We start from the raw sequence: 21115 nt of genomic DNA, 5'->3' as shown, positions 1-21115 counted from the left end.
TCAAGTCATAAACACATCTGAACCCATGACGATAAGCTCCCCACGCGTCTCGAAGAGTAATCTTTCTGACTTCCTGCCTCGCCGCCGTCCAATCAGCGGCCTGCTGAGGAGGAAGTGGGGCAGGAGCGGGACGGGCGGGGCGGCAGGATGTCCTCAAAACTATCTGTGTGTCCTTCAGGGTTCCCCTGGTTTTCATTTGGGTTTCCTCCGCTCTCTTTTACCGTTTCCAAAGCAGACGGCCCTGACGGGTCACGGGCCGAGGTCGTCCAGCTGATGAGTCAATCGAAACAACGCCCCACACCCTCTCTGCTGAAGCGTAAAAACGCTCAGGAGCAGAGAAGCGCGGCCATCGTTCTTCTTCATTCATACGGGCGGGCCTCTCTTTCACATGATTACTCGAGGGCTTTAACTCAGTTTTAAGGGTTATTTTTTGTTCTACATATTTAGACGACACATCTATTAAAAGCAGGCAAAAAGGAAAAGAAAACATGTTTATTTTGACAGCCTTTTATGCACAATTAAAGGGCTTCCAAGGTCAAAATAAAACAGGAAAACATTAACATCCTCATGGAAAACTCTTTAAGGAAACCTTGGAAAGACCATTAAAAAGGAAACTCCATTCAGGGGCAAGAAAACAAGAAAATGGAAAAGCAACGCATTGTTTAACCTGTTGACTCAAGACTCAGGTCAGTCAGGGGAAAAACCTTTTCAGGGGGAAAAAACGGCCATTTTTGTTTGCACTTTTGAAAGATTAAATTCACAATATCAAGCAGGAAACATCATCTTATCGGGCATAAAATAAAACTAAATATTTGACCAATTTAGCTTTAAAAAAACTCCAGTTTAACTGAGTTCAACAGGGAAGTTTTTCCTTTAGGTTACAGTCCGAATACAGCAGATCTGTTGTTAATCAGATATGGGGATATCCATCAGTGTCCTCTCAGTAACATTCATAAATTAAATGCATATCACCCGCCGCCCTTCATACCAACGTTTTAGACGAAGATCATCTTATGTTAAGAAATAATAAAGTTGTTTTTGTTTTGGTCAAACCTTGAATATAAAGTGACGCCGTATCTCCTGCAACAACGTGAGTTGGCCCTCTCAGAGTGTTGTGAAGGACTCTCAGCTACTACCACACCGAATTTTAGCTCAGTATCTGTAAAACTGACAAAGTTGTGGCTATTTTTTGTGTTGGCTAATGTTGGTTGGCCGTGGCGGTCCTCTTGAGTCGGACCGAATCCATATTTTATTCAGCTGTGGACGTACATCCGATGGTTACTTTCTGAAAGTTTCACTAAAATCCGCCCAGTGGTTCATGAGACATTTTGCCAACAGACCACCAGGGTTTAATCGAACAGGTAAAGCTAAAGTTTGGAGCAAAGATCTTCTGAAATGTGCAGCACTCATCTCAGCTACAAACGCACCAAATTTTAGCACAATATCCGCAAAATTGGCTAAATTACAGTTAATTTTGTGTTTTCCAAGATGGTGGTTGTCTTGGGCTGTAGATGTAAACCTAAAGATTATTTCCTGATAGCATCATTAAAATCAATCCAGTGGTTCACGAGACACCAACAGACAAACAAAGAACCTGTGCAATCTGTTAGCGCTCAGAATATCTGTTGGAGGTCAGTCTCAACTACTACCACACCAAAGTTTAGGCCAATATCTGTAAAATTTACTGAGTTATTCCCACTTTTCTGTGTTTTTTTTTAAGTCACTTGGTCGTGACAGCCGTCTAGAACTGTGTTGACTCTAAAAGTAAATCAGATGTACACCTGGTGAATACTTTCTGCAGGTTTTGTTGAAGTTCGTCACGTTGATAAGATATTTCAGTAACAGACGCACACACACACATACATGCAACAACAAGGTGGAATAAATCTTACCAAACATTAAGTTACAGCTACGATGTAAACGACACATTCTGCTCCGTTACCTTCTTTGCACTCCGGACCCGTCCAGCCCTCCATGCACACCTTGAAGCCGCTCGGGTCGCAGCTGAAGTGGCCGAAGAAGTCGTCTCGGGCCCGGCAGAACTTGTTGCAGAACGGGCCGTAGTAATTGGCGTCGCAGCGGAAACGAAGCCGGTACTCCAGGGTGAGAACGCGCCCGTGGTGATGAAACTTCTGCCACTGCTCGCCCGGGTTCAACATGGAGGAGAGGAGGACTCGCTCGATCAGCTGACCTGAAGCAGGAAGAAAACGTTACTCCACCACGATGAAAAGCTCAGTCAGGTGATCGCTGTTTGTTAGACTGTCTGTGAGCTGAAAACCTCCTACACCACTGGGCGAATTTTAAATTTTAAAGCTAATCTAGAAATGATTAGCTTTTTGAGTCAATGTTATTCAAGATGGCCGCCACAGCTAATCAAACACAAAAATGGTCGATTTCACAGAAGAGAGTCATCTCCAACCCCATCTCGACACATTTTAATGAAACACAGAAATCTTAATTGGATAAACATCTACAACTGATTAACTTTTTTGGAGACAGCCTGTTTCAAAATGGCCGTCACAGCTGATCAACCTTAGCAAACATAAAAACGACCATAAATCTGTGATGCTGACCTTAAATTTAGTGTTTCAGAAGCTGAGAAGTGTCCCAACAACAGACCACATGGGAGTTTTGTTTAAAAGCCGATGGGCGACGTGCATTCCTTTAAGAAATGCTAGTTTCATTATATACTGTACAGCAGGGGTCTCCAAACCCCGGGCCGCGGACCGGTACTGATCCGTGGGTAATTTGGTACCGGGCCGCACAGAAAGAATAATTAACTTACAGTATTTCTGTTTTTTTATTTTTTTATTTTCAAAGTCTGAACGACATTTATTTTGAAAACTGACCAGATTCTCTCCACTCCATCCGTCTATGACTCACTCTTGATGTGTGTCAGAACGCACGTGATCCGTTAGCGCTAAAAACAAACCCACAAGAAGCAAAACGAGTAAAAAACAAACATCTCTGGAAGATGGGACCGTCTGGTTACTGAGAAACAGGCACATTATCGTTATGGTGAGCTGTATTCTTTGTGCACTTTATATTTGTGGTGTCTCTTATTTTGAAGGGCATGTTTAAACACAGAGAACATCAGGGGGAGGAGAGGCTGTTATTCATGTTGATACCAGGACGCAGCTAACAAAGCTGCGAGGACATGTTGGATTTACCTTTATTATTTTTTTAAAAATATCCCCGTTTTCATGCCGCTCGTATCGTTTTATTTTGTTGTATTTATCCGCCACACCTTTAAAGGTCTGTGGAGCTAAAAAGGTTGGGGACTGCTGCTGTATACAATCATCTCCCATAAAATAAAAGGTTATAACTGTAGTGTCTCAGTTGTTTGGACAACATTAGTTGGTTTTCCAGACCACAGAAAAAGAAACTTTCCCTTGTAACCATAAGAAGAATTTGCTGAGGCCATATTATCCTCACTCAGCATCAGCATTAGAAAACTCGCACAGTGTAGATATTATAGTGAACTAGAAAAAAAAAAAAAAACTTTTGTAGCTTGAATGCCGCAGACTGGACAAAAGAGCAGACCTCGGGGGGTCTGTGGGGTTCGCAGTAATGAGAGCCAGCCAGAACCGGAGAAAGGACCAGACGAGCCCCTGGGCCCTGCTGGGGCATGGGGGCCGCCGCTCCTGACCCCTGGAGGGGATTTCCCAGGAGCGTTTTCTCATTCCCTGACTCAGTTCTAATCCTCACAGACGCTGCATTAACACGCAGGAGCCGACGAGAATACGTGTGCGCACGTCTGCGAGTTTAAACTAAAAACGGTGCGCGCTCAGGAGACGCCGCTCAGGGTAAAGGAAAAAGATTTGGGTGATATGTCGTGCAGAATGGGAAGCCCTGTTGGAGGTGAGTCAGCGCTGAAGAGTGGGCGCAGAGTTTAAAGTCTTTTTGTGCATGCATGCCTGCCTCTGTGTGACAGCCAGAGGCAAACGGAGCCAAAGAGGAAGGGAAGCAGCTATTAGCAGACACACATAACAAACGGCCTGGTGGAGAGATGAGATCACCGCCGTTTGACACAAAGCAATGAAAACATGGTGACACATGGACCGGTTGGAGTGTGTGTGTGTGTGAGCAATTAAAAGTAAAAGAGGATGGGGAAACGGAGCGGGCATCGGGCAAACTTTTAGCTCAGCCCTTTCCTGGTTTCTCTCCTCCGCCTTCAGTCAAATCCAAGGGCCCAGTTTTCCAAACGCTCATCAATCAGGCGCAGTGCATTGTGGGTGTTTTATTGTTTTATGAATCCGGCGTGTCAAAGGGTTAATTTCATCAGCAACATAATAACGATCCAGCCCAGCAGGGAAGGTGTATAACAGTAATTTTCTGTGTGATGTGATTGGACAAGAGAGAGGAAAAACAAAAGGACAAATCAGCACATGTGGGGACCAAGAGACAAACCAAGGTGTGAAAACAGCTGAAACAAGAAGCCGTGAGCGTCACTGGAGCTCAAACTCCACAGAAATATAACCAGAGCTCATCGGGACTGTGTCTGCAGGTGTTAGGAACGAATATCGCCCGCCGCCGTTCGGGCCAAAAGTTTTCAACAACATTCTCACGCCAACTTTTAGTGCTCAGAGTCTGTGACGGTGTTGATTCTCAGCTACTACCACACCAAACTGTAGATCATCATCTGCGAAAGGGACGGAGTTGTTGCCATTTTTGTGTCCGCTAAGGTCAGTCGGCTGTGGCGGCCATCTTTAATGGTTCATGAGATATTTTGCTAACAGACGGGGGGAGAGGAGGGGGAGGGGTAATTATAAAAGTTAGTGCTAAAGTTTGAAACATCTGTTAGCGCTCAGAGTATGTGACGGGGACGACTCTCAGCTACCATATCTGTAAAACGGACTAAGTTGTTGCTATGTTTCTGTTCGCCAGGGTTGACTTGCTGTGGCAGCCATCTTGACTGAGACTGACTCCAAATGTCAGTCAGTTGTAGCCGTACGTCCAGCGTTTACCTCCTGAAAGTTTCATTAAAACCTGCCCAGTGGCTCAGGAGGTGTTTTGCAAACAGACAGACAAATGAACACACCAGGACACACACTGACACGGGCGGGCGAAGATAATAAGAGTTCATTAAGACTGTATCTGCTGGTATTGAAAACACTTTAACAAAAAAAAACAACTTTTATCTCCTGCCTGGACTGAGCTGTGAAGCTTCTACTCTTTGAAGAAGCTAAAAAAAAACCACTGCAGGAGAAAAAAAAACCCACCTGCTTTCTGCCTTTATTCTATAACACCTCCCAACAAATCAATAAACCTCAGGAAACCAATAGATCAGCCGTGTGGTGCTGTTGTCTCCCCCGTGTTTGATAAATGAGGATAATTACCACGATGGTGTTCTTTTCGGGTTTTTATCCTCACGTGGACGACACTCTAAACTCTGAACATGTGCGCTGAATTTTAAAGGCGAGCTGCTCTCCGTTAAAGCCCTCCTGATATTGAGTTCTGCCGTTTCCCCCTCTGCATGTGTGGCAGCGAACGCAGCGCGGCTGCAGCTGGCGAACGCAGCAGAGAGTCTGCAACAAGGATGACCCTCAAAATGTCTGAGCAGAAGAAGGAACAAACGGGGAAAATTTACTATTTTCAGATCATTTTAGAAAAATCCGACACTTTTCCCCCAACTTGAAAGAGCTCTGAGGGGCGTTCTTGACCCCTAGGGGCGATAATTGGATGTTTTTTAGGAGTGGAAGCTTGTTTTATTGCTGCGCGCACACACGCACACACATGCAGGAGGATCTTCGTGTGATGAATGCCATGTCTGTGGTTTTAAGCTCAGTAACTGGTAGCAGTACGAGCCTGCGGAAAATCAGTCCAGCGGTTCTTGGTAAGGGGAAAAACTGTTTCACAATGTTTGATCCTCTGAGACGCATTTGATGCATCTGGGAAGGAAAACAAGCACCACAAAACAATACAAGCATTCAAATACTTTGCAAGCGAGCAAAATACAAATGCAAAGAATTTGACCATCATTTACATACTGCTTTTAAACGGGAACGGTACAAAGCGTGTCAGATGTTTCTGAGTCATTGTGAATTTGATGACAACAACATCGGGACAACACTGGAAAGTTTCTCATCATCACCAAGATTGAAACAAAAAAAAAAAAAAAAAAAAAAAAGCAAAGATTTACGTTCATTTTCATTTCCAACAACAACTATCAAGCTTTTCTGAGCTCAGGTAAACAAAACCTTGTGCTTGTGCTGTGAAAGGTTACAGATGAACGTTTCCTCTGTGTCGGGGGTGAGTCTTCGCCTCAAGCGAAGGAGTTCACGTGTCCGGGAGTCTTGTTCAAGAGTGATGGCAAAGCGGAGACAGACCGACGGATCGGGGTCTCACCTGCAATAATGAGCCCGTTGGTCTGACCTTTCATGGAGCCGAAAGGTGAAGCGCTTGGTTTACTGGTCGGTCTACACTAGGGGGGTCCAATCCTGGTCCTGGAGGGCCGCTGTCCTGCATGTTTTAGATGTTTCTCTGCTTCGACACCTGATTTAAGTGACTGAGTGATTCACAGGCTTCTGCAGAACTTGATGACCTGCTGAAGAGCAGGGAAACATCTAAAACATGCAGGATAGTGGCTCTCCAGGACCAGGATTGGACACCACTGGTCTACACTCACAGGCTGCTTTATCAAGTCCACCTGTTCAATCGATTCTTAACACAAGTGGCTAATCAGCCAATCACACAGCAGCAACTCAATGCATTCGGGCATCCAGACATGGTGAAGTCGACTCGAGCATCAGGACGAGGAAGAAAGAGGATTTAAGTGACTCTGTCGTTGGTGGCGGACGGGCTGGTCTGAGTATTTCAGAAACTGTAGATCTACTGGGATCTTCACGCCCAATCATCTCTAAGGTTTGCAGAGAATGGTCCGAAAAAAGGAGAAAACATCCAGTTAGTGGGGGCTGTGTGGACAGAAATGCCTTGTTGATGTCAGAGGAGAATGGGCAGCTGAGGTCTGCAGAAAACCGTCTCTGAACGCACAACACAGCTAATGCTGAAGCAGATGGGCTGCAGCGACAGAAGACGCCAGCTGCCAATCCTGTCAGCTAAGAACAGGAAACTGAGGCTACAGTTACACCAAAATTGGACAATAAGAGTTTCATTCCTCAGTTCCTTCTTCTTACGGTCGCTGTTCAGTCTTTTTAAGACTTAATGCTTGTACGTGGTTCTTGTCTGCTTGTTTGTTGCTCTTCTTCTATGTCATCTGCAGTAAAGTGCTCTGCATTACACACCTGCTGCGTGAAAGGTGCCTCATAAATAAAGTTTGATTTGATTTTGGTGAAACATTGCCTGCTCCGGTGAGTCTACATTCACTGGACTCCAAAGGCCTTCACGGCCACCAGATGCCAATCCAATCGAGCTCCTTGGGGATGTGGTGGAACAGGAGATTCACATCACGAGATACGAAAAATCAGCACCAACCGTGATGCTGCCATGTCAACACGGACCCAAATCTCTTTGAAATGCTTCTAACGTCTTCTTGACTCTACGTCACAAAGACTTAAGGCATGTCTGAAGGGAACAGGAGTCCAACTCAGTACTGGTGAGGTGTACCTAATAAAGTGTGCGGTGAGTGGATGTTCCAACTCTCACCTGAAGTCATGAGGTAAGAATCATGGTTGGAAAAATTAGATCCCAGATATGCCTCGTCTGTAAGGTGGCTGGGCTCAGCCTTAGAGTTGGCGTGAGGAGCTCCGTCGGTTTATTTATTTTTTTTATTGATCAACATTCTCTGATTAAGTTTATGCATGCAATGATGACTTATTGTATCATAAACAGTTTAGGATTGATCTGCCTGACTGCTTGTTTTTCTTCATCACATTTTAGTGCAGAAATCCAATCATGTTTTAAATACCGTACTTTCCGGACTATAAGGCAAACTTCAGTTTTCTCAAAAAGACGACAATGCGTCTTATAATCCGGAGCGCCTTATATATGTAAGAAGTTGTGATGTTTTAGTACAACTTTGGTAAACTACAAAGCCGCACCGCTGGCAGCATTAAGGCTCAGTTATTGTCGCTCAGGACTCCGGTGCAGTGTTCTCTGAAAAGACAGGGGCTGTTTAGTTTCACTTAATGCGCCTTATAGTCCGGTGCACTTTATATATGACAAAAGTTTAAAAATGGACCATTCATTCACAGTGGGCCTTATAATCCAGTGCGCCCTATAGTGCGGAAAATACGGTATGTACGACTGATTTGTAGGATACAAGTCAAGATATAAGAGAATGCAAATATAAGACCAAAACTGTTGAACCAGGATGTTTTAACAAAACCAGAAAGCATCCCTGCACATTTACATGAAAGCTAAATTATGTTTAAAGCAGGGGTGGAAATTAAAATTTTTTACCAGCCACTCAAATATTTTACCAGCCACTATTTTATGTTGTGACAAAAAGTTATTTCATATGATGATGATGATCGAGGTGAGTGGAAGCAGTTGTGGTGCAACTGCGAATTGCAAAAGTTACCAGGGGGGGAACCAAATATTTCAGCCGTCTGAAATAATCGGTTCCCCCTCTAAAACATGGGACAAAAATAATTTACCAACAAGTCCTTAACTGTGTTTATTCCTCTCATCATAGACAACAAGTCCTGTAAATTTGGAGACATTGGTTCTTTTTTTGCAAAAGTTACCAAGGGGGGAACAAAATATTTCAGCCGTCTGAAATAATCGGTTCCCCCTCTAAAACATGGGACAAAAATAATTTAAGTTTTAATTCTTATTTAATTTAATAATTTAATTATTAGCACATTTAATTCCTAAAAGAATGATGTTTTTTTGTTTTTTTTAATGAGAAATATTTGCCCCAACATTTCTGTTAATAGATAAGTCATTATTTATTTTAATTATTAATTGTTTTTGTCCACACATTGTCTATATTGTCCATAACAGAGTCTGTCTGTATATCTATCACGCTAGCAAAACAGTGGGTTAACTTTGCCAAAACAAGTTGTTTGACCTTTCACGGTCTCCGTAGTTCCCTTGCAGCGCGAGCACAGCGCGGCGGTTACGAGCGTTGAACATGAACACACGGAGACGCAGGGGGAACCGTATCTGATGGGGGAACGCGGCTCGACGTAACAGCAGCAACTCGAGCACATTGCTGCCCCCTATATGTCAAGAGGACAAATAACACCTTTTCTGTTCAAATTGCCAACCCGCCACAGTGGCGTGTGTTGATCAAATTCACCCGCCACTTCAAATATTCACCTGCATTTGGCCGGTGGCGGGTGCTAATTTCCACCCCTGGTTTAAAGCCATCTCAGCGAAGGTCAGACTGGTTTGCCAAAAAAGGAAAATCATATTTTCTAAGAGTGTCCGAGGATCGTTTCAGAAGCCACAGTCGCGCTCGGTAATCCTCTCTGATTGGCGGCGAGGCCCGATAAGTCCATTCAGACTGCTGCGGGACGCCCGTGTTGGGGCTGGGCTAAGCTGCCGTCTACTCAGCGGCTTTAGCCTCAACGTAAGGGGGAGCCAAGAGCTCAGGTGGAAATGGAAGATAATGCAAACAAGATGTACGCCAACAGCTGGAGGGCAGGGGGAAGGACAGATGCTGCAGGTAAGACGAACGGAACAAGAAACCCGCTTTAATTATCTGCCATTGTTCGGATCAGACTGTGTTCTCTCCTTTGTCAGGGAGGAAGATGATGGTGGGATAAAAAGGAGGATTGTGGCATGAAAAGAATGAGGAAGGCACTGGAACATCTGTCTGTTTTTTTTTTGTTTTGTTTTTGTTTTGTTACGCTTTTTATAGCGAGCAAGTCACAATTCCTGTCGAGGAGCTTTTCCTGATTATGAGAGGAGCAAACAAGGAGACAAGCAGGAAATTAAAGGGCCTGGATAAAAGACCCACTAAACTAGTGCGATCACAAACATTAAAACATGCAAAATAGTTTCACATCGTTTCATCATGCCGAACCGCACTTTCTGGTAAACAAGCTCTTGTGTTGTTCGAGTTATGAAAACATTTCTTGCTGAAAACTAATCTTAGAAACGGCGGTTTTCTTCCCACGAAAGGAGGGAATACGCATCGGAGAGGAGGAAAGGTTCGCAGCTTTTTTTACAGAATGAACGATAATGAGATCGTCAAGATGCTGTGTTCAAACTTCTATGTTTGAAATCTAATATTTTTTAGTTTGTCAGCGCTGAGAGGGAAGAGGAGCTCATGGAAGGTAGAATTTCACCACAAAAAACACCAGAAAACAACCAGATTTGACAAGGTCGAACTGGATCACCAGCAGGGTTTGCCAACATAATCTGGGTTGTTTTGTTTTTTTATCTCCTGATATGAAAAGATGACAGACGCCCTCCGACATGGCTGCAGCTTAACGGACACGACGCATCGATACTAAACTAATAATTACTAAAAATGACCATTTAAAAAGGCAGATATAATTAGTTTAAGATAGAGGAGCAGACTTTAAAGAAAAGGATGAGCCTGGTAATTAAAGCACAGTTTTGCTGAGGTTCTGCATGAGAGGAAAATATAATTCTCATTGTTAATTATAATGACCCCTTTTTGATACGTCTGAGTACACAGACAGACAAGAAAACACACTGAAACATAAAAATAATAATTGAAAACAACCCATCTTCACCTGGTTCTGATGTGTCGTTGTCGTAGTCCAAAGCCTCCAACACCAGAGAGAAAGATTTCTGAGGAGAAAATAAAAACAGCGTTTTAATTCAGCATCACATGAAACCGGTCAAATTTGTTAAATTCATCCATTTGTTTTGCAATCAAACCTGCAGGCAGAGTCCTGATCTACACCTGTGGTGATCCCCAGACATATTCAGGGCGCTGCGTGTTTGAAAGTTTGAACGATGGAGACATCTACATGCGGTGCTTTAATTCATCAAGCATGCATCCTGGTTGTAAATATCAGTTTATGATTGTCATGGTGGCAACATTCAGCAGCCTCCCAGCTGTAACAGGTAACCTGGAAGTGTCTAAACTACTTTAGGTTTCTGGATGTTGGTTAATGGGATCTGACATCCACTGATTCTTTTATTTGTTGTGTTTCCTGTGCCCTAAGGAGGCCAAACAATGTCGTTTCTCAGGATGAGGCTGGTTCCTGGTTCCTTTACCTGTCCAGGTGTTTTTCAAATATTGTAGTTTTCCCCCAAAGTTCAAGCACAGACATGCGGGGGTTGATAACATGACAAACCGATTTTTACCAAAGATAACTAGTTGAGATTTGCTGGAGTGATGTTCAGCAGAGTTGCTATGATTAATCAGTATCTTACCTGCACCAGAAGTCATTCACAGCCTCACAGTTTGGTTTAAACCTTTACACTGCTGTCAGTTTTACATCGAAAAGTTATTTTTATATTGGTACAAAGTTATTTACACTGAAGACTGTCCGTTTCTGTAATGGTCCATGTTTGGTTTTGAGACATAAAGTATGTCGCAAACATGTTAACCATAAACACGGAAAAAAAATTTATGATATAAAAGTAAAGTGGGATATCCGTTTGCTTGAACCAATATAAAATATTTGGTTTTTACGCCACATTACTTTTACATCAGATAATTAATTTGCTCAATTAGTTTCAATTAGTTGAGGTGGCTCGGGCATCTGGTGAGGATGCCTCCTGGACGTCTTCCTGGTGAGGTGTTCCGGGCACGTCCCACCGGGAGGAGGCCCAGAGGAAGACCCAGGACACGCTGGAGGGACTATGTTTCTCAGCTGGCCTGGGAACGCCTTGGGATTCCCCCGGAGGAGCTGGCCCAAGTGGCTGGGGAGAGGGAAGACTGGGTCTCCCTGTTTAGGCTGCTGCCCCCGCGACCCGACCCCGGATAAGCGGAAGATGGATGGATGGATGGATGGATGGACCATCTCAGACGTGAGCCGCTGGGGAGTCGGTCTTCAGCGTAAACACGCATAATGCTCACATGAAACGGAACCCCAACAAGTAAGATGGCAAGCAGAAGAACGAGGTTCTCCGTGTTTCCATCCTCAGCTTCAGCCTTTAACACAACCATCAGACGTGACTAAGTTTCTGCAGACGCTGATATCGAATCAGGCAAATCTTAACCAGCAGGAAGAAAATCTAAAACCCCTCCCCGCTAAGTTTTATGGATTTATTCCCTCCTGTCTCACCGTGCCTTCTTCTACACCCAGGCAAGATTTAGCGAGCTGCACTGCGGCGTGCAGGTTAGACCCGAATCGATGGTTCAGGCTGTTGAATTTCCACCACTTTCAGTCTGTGTTATGTGTATAAAATTTCAAAGCTTTTAAGAAGAGATAAAGTCGGCGCAGGTATTTCTGCAGCACAGTCGAGGACGACCTGGCCACATCCTCAAATGATGACTTTGAGCTTACAGAGATATCACACTGGAGACGACAGGACGTGATTTTTTCCTTTCCTGACGCATTCTTTTATCCTATATCTCAGCAATGAATAATTCAGACCAACACTTTCCTCTACAACTCTGCCTCCTTGCCTTCTCTGGTTTTCTCTTTTCCGCCCACACATCCCTCCCCGTGTGAAGCACACCAGGGCCTGTCATGCAAATCGCTCCACCATGTGCATTGTGTTTAAGGTTCTCCTAAAGGGCTACATGGATGTGCAGTCACGTCTTTTTTCTCTGAAGAGGGAGAATGCTGCCGGAGGGGGGGCGGATGTGTGAGTGGGAGGAGAGGAGGAAGAGTAATGAGGGAGAAGGAATGGATGAGAAGGAGGTGATAGGTGCGGGAGGTAGGTTGAGATGTGAAGTGGGGCAGAAATAGATTTTTAAGCAGGGTTAAGGGCCAGAAGGACGGAGACAGCGACAATGTTAGGCAGAGGCGGGGAGAAGAGCAGAGGAGAAGATGAAAGAGTGCTGGGAAGGTTCAAAATGTTAGGGGGCTGAAAATTGTACGGCAAAAAAGTCTGAGTCAGGAATTTGTTTCAAGTGAAGGTGCGCCCAGTTTCTGCACCGAACGGAGGAGATGGGAGGAGAAGACGAGCCAGGGGGTCGTGTTGAAGCAGAAAAACGACAGAAGAAGACTGCAGAAGGAGAACCGCTGTCGAGAGTAGACTGTACATTAAAAAAAAAAAAAAGGACACAAACACGCAGCAGTGCTGGAGCAACAATTTGTAGAAACCCCCTGCAGTTCGTCACACTCTCAGATGCAGCGCGTCGGGGAACGAGAAGAAACAAAAGGATAATGAGGGGGGGAAAAAGATTAGGGAGGGAAACAATAAAAGTGTGCAGGCGAGAAGTGGAGGAACTCCCACACACAGAAACCAGGATGCTAATGAGATGTGCTGGGCTGCACGGGGTCACGCAGACAGTTCATTAAAGCTGGCAGATAGTCCACAGACGGACCAGCTGGAGTCGTTTAGCTCTGGTCTTAAAGTGACACGAGCAGCCATGTTTAGTGTTCATAATTTACATCTACGCTGAGGGATTCTGCAGCCGACTCAGAGCATCCATATCCAGCGAGCAGTCACATCCTTCAACTTAGTGCCACAAAACACCAATAAAAAAAACACATTTTATTATAACAGAAGTGTCCACTAGATGTTTTGTTAGCGATATTGATGTAATGAGCTCAAAGGGTTAATATGGAAGCAGTAATGTGTGAGAAGCACGTTTTAGAAAGTTAAAACTCACTCAGCATTTATTACATTAAAGTTTCAACCAATCAGATCATCGGAGTGGAGTCTGTTGGTCAATAAGTGGCTTTTTTCCTGTCTAATAAATGTTTCTTACAGTCAAATTTTTTTAAGTCACATTGTTTTCTTGATATTGAAAATAAGCACCTTTTATTTAAATCTGCCAGTCTTTAAGTTTTATGTGACTAACATCTGTCCTGGGTGATCGGATCGCAATCCGATCCAATGGCGTTAAATTCAGGCGTGAAGCCCCCTTCAGAGGTGGACTCGTACACTTTTATCAGCTTTTATCGCGACGTAACGCCACTCAGGCAGCTGAGTTTTTACCTGGATGTTTCCCAAAGATACAAAAAAAAACACTTTATAATAGAACCAGCGTCCCTTGAAGGAATGCATATCACCCGCCGCCCTGAGTGCCAAACGTTCAAACGAAGCTCCGGCACAGTTTGTCAAAGTTTGAAGCATGTTTTAAGGATACCTCTCAGAAAATATCACACCAGATTCTAGCTCAATATCAGTAAAATTCAGTGAGCTCTTATTATCTTTAAGTTTACTTAGTTTGATTAGCTGTGGCGGCCATCTTCAATCAGGTTGACTCCAAAGGTCAATCAGCTGTAGACATTCATCCACTGATTACTTTTTAATAGTTTCATTAAAATCCATCCAGTGGTCAACGGCAGTGGGTGAGAATAAAACATTTTAGAAATTATTAAAATTGGGCTCAGCTGTTGGTTTATTTAAGACGATTAAACATCTAAAATTAAAGATTCTGGGGGCCTAAAAGTTTATAATGACCTGACTGAATCCTTGTCAATAAAAGTCAGGATTTTATTAGAGTTATATTAATGAAATTACTACCAGTTTTCTTCGTGGAAGCGGTTGTTCTGGTTGTTTTAGGGTTGATCGGACCCACTGTGGTCAGTGGATTATAACGTGTGTCGTGTCAATCGCAGAACAAGAACCTGAGCAGCCCTATGTTACATGTTCACCTCCTTACGCAGCACTGCGTGGAAAACAGGAAAATGTTGCCAACACGCCTTCAGCTGTCTCACTGCAGGAGGCTTTAATGGGGGTTTTTGCAAATTCTTGGTTTTGTTTTGTTACTTCTCTCATACAACATCTGTTAGGTTACGTAATTAAGCTGAATAAAAGTTGCGTGAACACCTTGAAGTGACTTTGAACCACGTCAGAACAACGACAGCAACAGTTCGGGTGAACTGAATGCGAAACGCACAGCTGTACGACAGCATCGTACAGCTGTGCGTTTATTTGCGTTTAGAGCAGGTGGCTGGAATCTGATCACCCCAGGAGGACTTTAAAGTCAGGTGTGAACACTCGTACCTGAAGCTGTCAGGGGAGCATGTTATGCCCCTTTTACGCAGGCCCTAATTTAGAAGTCCGGCTCTACTCCGGCTCTAGCGTGGGGGGATACGCTACGAAAACTTAGCGCAAGTTGTATAAACAATGGAAGCGCTATGGACAACGTTGGCCCTGTGTTGTTGCTGTTTTTATGGGGATTCTCCTGAGGCTTCAGGAAGAGAGGCGCAGTGGAAGAAATGCTCTGGATGCCGCGATTGTTGCGCGGAGTAGGACAGCTGTTATCCGCCGGAGATTTCAGGCTTTACAGCGCCTTCAGCTGGGGGACAGACGGCATAAACGTTGCAGGGTAAGCTAACGCTGTTGTTTATATTCCTACCTTCGCTCTTTGTGTTTGCATCTGGTCACACCCACGACCAATGAGTGAACAGGAGCTAAGCTTGCGCCGCCCACGAAGCAGGGCCGGCCCGGCTCCAAAGCAGGGACCGACCGCGAAAAAATGCCGGTGGAAACGCATGCAAAGCAAGCGGAGTAGAATGGAGCCGGGACCGTTAGAGCCCGTGTAAAAGGGGCAATAGTGCCAGGTCTGAACGGGCTCTTAGTTCAATCAGCTGATGCTCGACACTAAAATGCCCAGAATATAAAAGGTAAGATGTGCATACGCTTCATAAAAGTCCACACAATCCTGAGGAAGCTAAATGTTCCCTGAGTGAAAGAGTTGTTTAATAAACTACAGAACAGCCTTACCTCCCAGATGTCCTGTTGGAGGACCCCTTCTACTCTTATCATTTCTCCAAACACACTCCTCTGCTCTCACCCTTCCTTCCATCCACTCCTCTTTCTGCCAACACTATCTGCCAAATATTAGTTATGGCAGGTAAAAGCCTGAGGGAAGTTCTGCCGTTCTGTTGTTCTCTGTTAATTCCTCCTCCTCGACACACATTTTCTCACTTCCCACCAGGCGAGCGCAGCCAGGTAAGTCATGATTAACGGCACGGGAAGGATGGGCGTGCGCTCAGCTTCTCGTTTGCGCGATCGGGGCTGCTGTCTGGAGGTCAGGAAAAACCAAAGTAACCATGGTTACCAAATTTAAAAAAAATCACAGCAACAACAGTGTCTAAAAAACATTCCTCTAGACAACGAGCCCGCCCTGACGGTTCCTGCGGCACGAACAACGCAGCTTTTCATTTAGCGGTGACGTGAGTTTATATCACCGTCTGGAGAAGAAAACGTCCACAAAGAGGAAAATATGAGAAAACAAGAGGCTGACGAGATTGCAATCGGAGATGAACTAACATATTAACCTGGCTTCAACAGAAACAACAGCGTGAGGTTATTACTGATGTTTGTGGAGATAATGACTCCGAGGAGCTGATGTTGTCAGAGAGGACAGAAAAACAACAGTTCTCCTTTAAACAGAGGCAGAAAACAGTTAAAAAACGGGTAAACAAAATCTGGTTTTCTCTTTAAAACTTGGCAAATAACAGTTTTATCTCCTTTTAGAAGAAGGAAGAAAGTTTTTGGCTTTTTTTTTTTTGGTGCATAAAATCTCAAAAGTTCATAATTCTAATATTCTTTACATGCTAAGAGTCATGATTTTACTAGTTGGCCCCAAACATTTACTGATTATTGAAAAGAAATTAAAGAAAGACCAAATGGCAGATTAAAAAGGACAAAAGCTTCAAATAAGTGCTTCATTATCACTTCAAATCACAAACCTTCATATTTATTATAGCGACATTAAGGTTGGGGGATGTGTAACATTTTTTCAACCGATATTCGTCAGTCCAACGAATGACGACGGGCGATGTATTCGCGCCCTGCGGAAACCCGATAACATAAACACGTTTGTTTTTTTGTCAAAGACTTTATAAGCTCTTTCTGGAAGGAATAGTTTCCTTTTATCTTCTTGTTCTGATTCGGAGACGTTGTAGTTTTTAGAAATATTCAGTCATTTATTTGTTTTCAACGGGTCAAATCGCTCAGCAGAAGACTAAAATCAGCGGCGAAGATGGGTTTTTTTATGGAAGCGCACACGTTCTCTGCTGGAGGAGTTCATTTTTATTCTTTAGTTTTAGTTTAATTTTATATTTGTCGTTTCACACTTAGCAGGGTTTGTAAGACAGAAACACTGGAACTGTGTTTTTAAAAAAAGCCAGTCTGTCACTGTGGGTATTGTTCAAATAAATGTGTTTTCTGAACATTTCTTTCTTTCTTTCTGTTATAAGTTTGAGTGAATAAATCAGCGCTGAACTTCGTGGCACAAGGGGGAGGGTGGAGGTGTGGAGGAAAAAAAAAGTAAATAAAAAAATCGCTCTTAAAAAAAACGACTGTCGAAAGGCTCAGCCTATCGTTGATGAATTCGTCCAATCGCCCAACCTTAGGCTACATGTCATAAAACTAAGTTCAAACACAAAAATGACTAAAATAAAGAATGACTCATTACAGCTCTCTATTTCTTTCACGATGTACAATGTTATGTTTTTTTATAAACAGTAATTCTTTCCTTTTTTTGTTGGTTTATATGCTCCAAAGTGAAATAATTTCAGTTTATTTAACAGAAGTGATTTTGACTTGCAGCCAAAACAAATAAACAAAAATTCCCAAATGGAAATAATCCACCTGACAGTTTTCTATCAGCTGCATTAGAAACATCCACAATCACCTATTTATAAAACCTGCATCTGTCAGATCTAAAACGTGAAAATCAATAATTCAAATGTGTTTTCTCAGCTGTCTGAGAATATTTAGGTTCGTTCTGTCAGAGGCTGAAACTCTGAAGGTTTATTCATGCTTCTGATTGAATGTTTTTTTATTAACTTTGGCTGCTTTTTCACTCATTATCTGTCCACTCTGACACCTGACCGTTTCCAGAAACATTTCTATTGTTAGTTTGTTCGTTAAGGCACCTAACTCTGAGCTAGGAATTATTCAGGCAACAAAAAAAAAGGATGAACCAGCGTCGTGTCGACACCTTTAAATGGGATCTCTGGGGACTTTGTTGCAAACAGCTTGTCACAAAGACACAATTTGTTCCCATTTCCTATGGAAAATACCAAAGATAACTCAGTTTGACAAACAGAAAATAGTATTTTAGCACCACTGAGGTGATCCCCAAGGAGCTCCTAGCTGAAACCTTGACACACAGTAAACGATCAGCCGAAGGAGGATGACTCTCAGCTCCTTCATGGATTTCTTTTTCTTATTTCCTTCAAGACGTGCCTTTCAGATACCGTCCATCTGCTGCAGAAGCTTCTTCTTTTGTGCTTCATTTTTTGGAGCACAAGCCGCCCAACATACAGTCACGGTCAGGCACGAATACTGGACAAAAAAATAAATGAAAAGAATCAAAAAAGCGGCTAAAATCCGAAGAAAATCCCTGAAACCTTCAGAGAGCACGGAGAACTATCGGGTAAGATCCGTTTAAAAGATTACAAGAAAGTCTAGCTGCTTGTAAGTAAAATATAAAAACATTAGCAGTGGTTTAAAAGCTTTACACGGTTCTTGAAGCGCTATAGATGGGTTTTTCAGTTCCTCTACATCCAGAGCATCTGAGGGCGTTACAGAGACTGTGTGTATTTTTATTATTAATACCTCAACCTGATATTTCTGTGAGTTCAGGTCAGCGACTGATCCTGCTGGAGTCTGACTCGCTCTCCGATTGTTCGAAGGCAGCACATACTCAGGTGAGAACAAAAAGGCAGCAACAAGAGAGGCAGAACTACTCGGGGATGATGAATCGTTCCTTTCCCCCGGGGCTGCAGGCTGTCTGGTTACCTTGATGCCGTTTCTGTTCGCCTGCAGCCCAACAAGCACCAACGGCAGACTTTATTAATTCAAACCAACGGGCAAACATCTGTTACAGAGGGCCAAATTGTGCTGCATAAACGCTTTTGACGGAATCATCCTTTAACCGTCTGTCACAGCTACTACTGGTCCACTTTCCACTCCACCGCTCTGGTTTTCAGGCCAGTCCTCGTCTCTCCATCCCTTATCAGCGCCCCCTCCATCCCTCCATCCCTCCCTCAGACATGGGCAGGGTAGGATATCCCGACAAAGCCAGGCTGTACAAACAGAGCTCTACGACAGGAAGAACTCCCAGCCCTAAGAGAGGAATTTCCCCTTGGAGCTCACACACTAATGCTTACATATTTACACACACACACACACGCATACCAGCAGCTCAGACACACACACACAGACGTCCAGAGTCACTCACCTTTGTTGTCACACACACACACAGCTCTCATTTGTAATGTGAAATAATTTGAGAGTGCAGCAGACAAAACACGCCATTCGTCATTTCAGACGATAACAGGAATTAGTTTGGCTTTAATCACCGAGCAACTGAGAGAAAACATGGCTGCTGTTATTCCAGCTACTTTATAATGAAGCACCGAGGTTCAGAGGGAGGTTGTGTTTGAAAAAAATGATTAAAAAAGTCTGAATTTATTCATGTTAGCTGTTTATAATTGTGTAGTTTATTGTTTTCATCTAGATTTCAGACTGAAGGTATTCAAAAAAAAAAAAAAAAAAGATGGCTTGTTGACAAAATTTAAAGATTTCACAAATAAATCTGAAGAAATTTAAAAACATTGTTCTGTTTGGTTGAGTGGATGTTCCTTAAATAATTGAATAAAACTAAAAAAATGCCAATTTTCTGCATCAGTAGAAGCTCTTTGTTCCTGATAGTCTGCTTTTCAGCAACATGATCTAGAATTTAACATTAGCTATACAAACCATTATGCGTTTCTTTTTAAAAAAAGAAGCAAATAATAATAACATAATAAAACCAGAGATTCCAAACATCTGTTAATTTGCATAATCTTCTGGACTTTTTGACTTTATTTGACTGTGAGACTGTTTAATAAATGTAACTTCCATGGTCAACACGGCCTGCTGGGCTTGTAATTAACTGGTATTAATTAACCCGCAACACTAATTAAATGCAGATTTGGGTTTTTTTCTGCAATCAGCCGCAAATCACACTTTTCTCAGGGGACACACTTTATCTGGCAGCAGAATCCCACGACGTATTGACTTGTTTTATGTGCGTTATGGGACAGATCCTGAATACCAAACGAGCGCAAAGATTGATTTTCTGGGTTTTTTTTTCCTTTTGGTGGTTAATTACAGCTGAAGGTGTTACTCTGAGGCACTACAAACGGGGCACAGATGATGAGGAAACATCAGGACGCTCGTGAATTAGATGAATGTAGTTTTAGCTACAACCCCAGTTATGAAGACGTTGAGTAAAAAAGTAAATAAAAACAATGCAGTGATTTGCAAACCTCATAGACCCATATTTTATTCACAGTGCAAACACTGCAAACATCCCACGTTCAGGCTACGATACTGTGCAACGGATTTATTCATTAAAATGATTTTTGTTGCTTTTTGCTTAAAGGTTATTTATAAAAAAAAAAAAAACAGAGACCGCTACAATAAAAGCTGAACGCAGCACAGTCATTACAGCCTAACCTGCAATTTTCACCCTGAATAAGCTGATTATTCTTACTTCAACATAACAGCCTTTTTTGTTTTAATTGAACTGCGCCCTGGCACAATTCAAAGTGTTTTTCATTTCTCGCCGCGTGTTCAATAACGAGGTGGGCGGGACTGTGGATGTCCGGAGCCTTGATGAGGAGGCGCGAGCTTCTAATTAAAGGTTTAATTCGTCCTTTCAACCGGCAGAAACAAACAACAGGAATTGCTTTCCTTTCGTTTTATTTAAAGAGTATTTAGAAGTCTTTATGCTCGTTTGTTCATTTAAACTCTAATCTTTTTTGCTGTTTTCACCTTTGGCAGCTTCAGGCGTTCGCCTCGGAAATAATAACGTGTCAAACACTCATTTTACAGATTCGACCTCCTAACCTATCAAACGCGCTCGGAGCGTTTTGTGCGCGCGCATTCAGAGAGGAGACGAGCCGATATTCAATCAGCAGCCAATGTTTCACACAACTTTTAATATTTATAACTTCTCCCCTGACGTTTTGCCACTTCAGGAAACCGATGCAATTACAGACGCTCGCGCAAACATGCAAATGGTTGTCATGACAGCAGCTGAGAGCCGGATTAAGCGTTTGACACCTTACCTGCACCGTCAATTGGTAGTTGAGGCAACGGCAGAAAACAATGCATTTATTATCCCTGCAGCCCGAGCAGCAGGCTTTGGCAA

General features: G+C 43.2%; 1 protein-coding gene across 1 annotated transcript in view; it reads right to left on the bottom strand.

Annotated features, from left to right (window-relative positions):
* LOC108240831 (protein jagged-1b) overlaps positions 1 to 21115 on the bottom strand; it is a 56213-nt gene that overhangs the window by 15864 nt on the left and 19234 nt on the right. The window contains exons 3-4 of the mRNA XM_017424621.2: positions 10614 to 10671; positions 1943 to 2191 (exon numbers count right to left, since the gene is read on the bottom strand). Of these exons, the coding sequence (XP_017280110.1) occupies positions 1943 to 2191; positions 10614 to 10671 (307 nt within the window). The remainder of the gene's footprint in view (positions 1 to 1942; positions 2192 to 10613; positions 10672 to 21115) is intronic.

This window comes from Kryptolebias marmoratus, linkage group LG2 (assembly GCF_001649575.2).
Source record: "Kryptolebias marmoratus isolate JLee-2015 linkage group LG2, ASM164957v2, whole genome shotgun sequence".
NCBI lineage: Eukaryota > Metazoa > Chordata > Actinopteri > Cyprinodontiformes > Rivulidae > Kryptolebias > Kryptolebias marmoratus.
This window is presented reverse-complemented; position numbering and strand designations above follow the sequence as displayed.